This window comes from Dipodomys ordii, unplaced genomic scaffold (genome assembly GCF_000151885.1).
Source record: "Dipodomys ordii isolate 6190 unplaced genomic scaffold, Dord_2.0 Scaffold119, whole genome shotgun sequence".
Lineage (NCBI taxonomy): Eukaryota > Metazoa > Chordata > Mammalia > Rodentia > Heteromyidae > Dipodomys > Dipodomys ordii.
This window is the reverse complement of record NW_012267335.1, coordinates 5,607,070-5,607,455: the sequence shown is the minus strand read 5'-3', so window position 1 is coordinate 5,607,455 and position 386 is coordinate 5,607,070. Positions and strand designations below refer to the sequence as shown.

Sequence of the window (386 nt, the reverse complement as noted above, 5' to 3'; positions counted from 1 at the left end):
CCGCCGCCGCGGGGACGCCGCCCTCGTGCGCCCGCCCGCTGCACCGCTGCACCGCGGGAAGTTGCCCGTCCTTACCGGCCCGGATGAGCAGATCCAGCTGGTTCGTGGGCCCCTCATGCAGAGACGTCGCCATGTTTACCCCGGGGCTGCAGCTGCTGCTTCACATTGACTTCCACGGCGGGCGGGGAGCGGGCGCGGGCAGCGGGCGCGGGAGGAGGCGGGACCGCGGCCGGAGACACACGCCGAGGGTCCGCACCACTCACGCCCTCGCACACGCCCCGACGCCCGGATCCTTGCGCGTCCTCCGACAGGAAGCGGCGGCCGGCCCGCCTCCCGCCGCCGGGCTGGAAACCCCACCACCTAACGGCAGGGCCGGGCGACGGCAG

The 386-nt window shown here is 75.4% G+C and overlaps 1 protein-coding gene across 4 annotated transcripts in view; it reads right to left on the bottom strand.

The window, feature by feature from the left end:
- Positions 1-386, bottom strand: part of Elf2 (E74-like factor 2 (ets domain transcription factor)) — a 53,603-nt gene that overhangs the window by 24,200 nt on the left and 29,017 nt on the right. The window contains exon 1 of one of the 4 annotated variants that reach the window (XM_013029533.1): positions 76-386. The exons of 2 other annotated variants lie outside the window; for them this stretch is intronic. In XM_013029533.1, the coding sequence (XP_012884987.1) occupies positions 76-133 (58 nt within the window). In that variant the 5' untranslated portion in view covers positions 134-386. The remainder of the gene's footprint in view (positions 1-75) is intronic. One more of the 4 variants, XM_013029534.1, reaches the window with a different exon arrangement.